Here is a 1,764-nt window from a genome sequence, read left to right as displayed (position 1 = left end):
TCCCTCACTGTCCCCTCTGCCCCCCCCCCAGCAAATGCTGCACTACGACCCCAACAAGCGGATCTCGGCCAAGTCAGCGCTCGGCCACCCCTTCTTCCGCGACGTCACCCGCACCGTCCCCTACCTGCGCCTGTGACACCCGCCGCCCGCGCTCAGCCCCGGGCAGGCGGGGGGGCAGCCGGGACCCCCCCGGGCCACACCGGGTGCCGAGCGGCTCCGGCGCCCTCCCGGACTCGAGGCGCTTTCGGCCCCGGGGGCTCCGGTCGCTCGTGCGGGGGGGCTCCTGCCCCTGCCCCCCCGGCTGTATTTATTGCCCTGTGTGGGGCTCGTGCTCGGCGCGGGGGCACGGGCCGGTCCCGGTGTTTGGCGGGGGGGCCGCGGGAGCGCCGAGCCGTCGGTACCGGGTGTTTGGAGCCGGGGGGGACACGGGACCCCCGGCCCCGGCCGTGCCTGTACGTCCCAAGCATTAAACGGGGCCCGTTCGTCGCCCGCAGCAGCTGGTGCCTGGGGGGGCCGGCGGGGGGGCACCTATACGTGGGGCGCGTACGTTCACCCCATGGGGGGAACGCTCCCGAGTGACGCCCGGGCCCCACATCCCTCCGCTGGCTCCATAGGTGCCCCGGGCTCTGCAGGGCCCCTGCACGCGCCCCACCACTGTGGGGCCCTATATCCCCCATAGGTGCCCTGCGGGGCCCTATAGGACCCCCCACGTGCCGTTCCCCGCTCCGACGTCCCCACCCTTRTAGAACCCCCCATGGGCCGTGGCCCCCGTGGCCGTTGCCGTGGGGCTCTGTATGTCCCGGTGGGCTATAGGGCCCCGCCATAGGCCCCCCATCCATGAGCTGTGGGCGGATGTGACCCCCCCATGTGTGTCCAGGAGCTATAGGGCTCCCCATAGGGGTATCTGCCTCCCACTGCCCCCCTCACGCCCTATAGGGCGCCATGAGCCCCGCCCCGGGCGGCCAGGCCCCGCCCCTCCCCTCATAGCCCCGCCCTTGCTCCCTATAGAGAGGTGTGGGACCTTGCCCCGCCCTCCGCCGCAGGCCACGCCCCGACCACGCCCTTCTGTGGTCACGCCCACAGGCGCTCTGGAGCGTTGCGATTGGTCAGCGGAGGCCCCGCCCCGCCGGGCCCCGCCCCCTCCCGCGGCACCGCCCGCTGAGGTAATTGGGAGAGGCGGCAAGGCGCGGTCAAGGGTCACGGCTCCCAGCGGCCCCCGCGCTCGCCGGGCCCGCCCTTCCGCCCTCTCGGGCTGTCAGTCACGGTCGGCGCCGCCGCTGATTGGCCGGCAGGGCGGCCGCGGGCGGGCCCGCGTTGGGCWCGGCCGCGTCACTCACCGCGACGCTGTGCTCGGGTTGGCTGCGCTGGGACCCTGCTGCGCTGTCATTGGTCGGCGGGGCAGCGTCCCGCGCCCTGATTGGCGGCTSTGGCGCAGGAGTCCGCCCTCTTAGGTCACCTTATTTGTTGTTGATGGRGGCCCCAGGGAGGCAGCGTTTCCCGTTGGCCGCCAGCCCCGTCAGTAACATCAATCCCCGCCCCTTTCGTGACGCTCCCGCTGATCATTGGCTGCTGGCAGCCCATCCGCTCCTCACCCCCATTGGCCGCGCGGCGCTGCCCGTCCGCCCCTCCGTAGCCGCCGATAGGCTGTCCCTCCCAGGGCCGGAGCCCCGGCGGGCGCCATGACACTGCGATTGGGCCGCAGGAGGGCAGGGGGCGGGCCTTCCGCCGGGCTGCCCGCCGCCCATTGGCTGCGCGGCGCCTTAG

The 1,764-nt window shown here is 73.7% G+C and overlaps 1 protein-coding gene across 1 annotated transcript in view; it reads left to right on the top strand.

The window, feature by feature from the left end:
- The window catches only part of CDK2 (cyclin dependent kinase 2), a 2,667-nt gene extending 2,500 nt beyond the window's left edge, over nt 1-167 (top strand). Inside the window, exon 5 of the mRNA XM_026048921.1 lies at nt 32-167. Within this exon, the coding sequence (XP_025904706.1) occupies nt 32-136 (105 nt within the window). The 3' untranslated portion in view covers nt 137-167. The remainder of the gene's footprint in view (nt 1-31) is intronic.
- The last annotated feature ends 1,597 nt before the right edge of the window (nt 168-1,764 follow it).

This window comes from Nothoprocta perdicaria, unplaced genomic scaffold, assembly GCF_003342845.1.
Source record: "Nothoprocta perdicaria isolate Ctin4 unplaced genomic scaffold, notPer1 scaffold_583, whole genome shotgun sequence".
Lineage (NCBI taxonomy): Eukaryota > Metazoa > Chordata > Aves > Tinamiformes > Tinamidae > Nothoprocta > Nothoprocta perdicaria.
The sequence above is the reverse complement of the archived record's forward strand: the minus strand, read 5'-3'. Positions and strand labels throughout refer to the sequence as shown.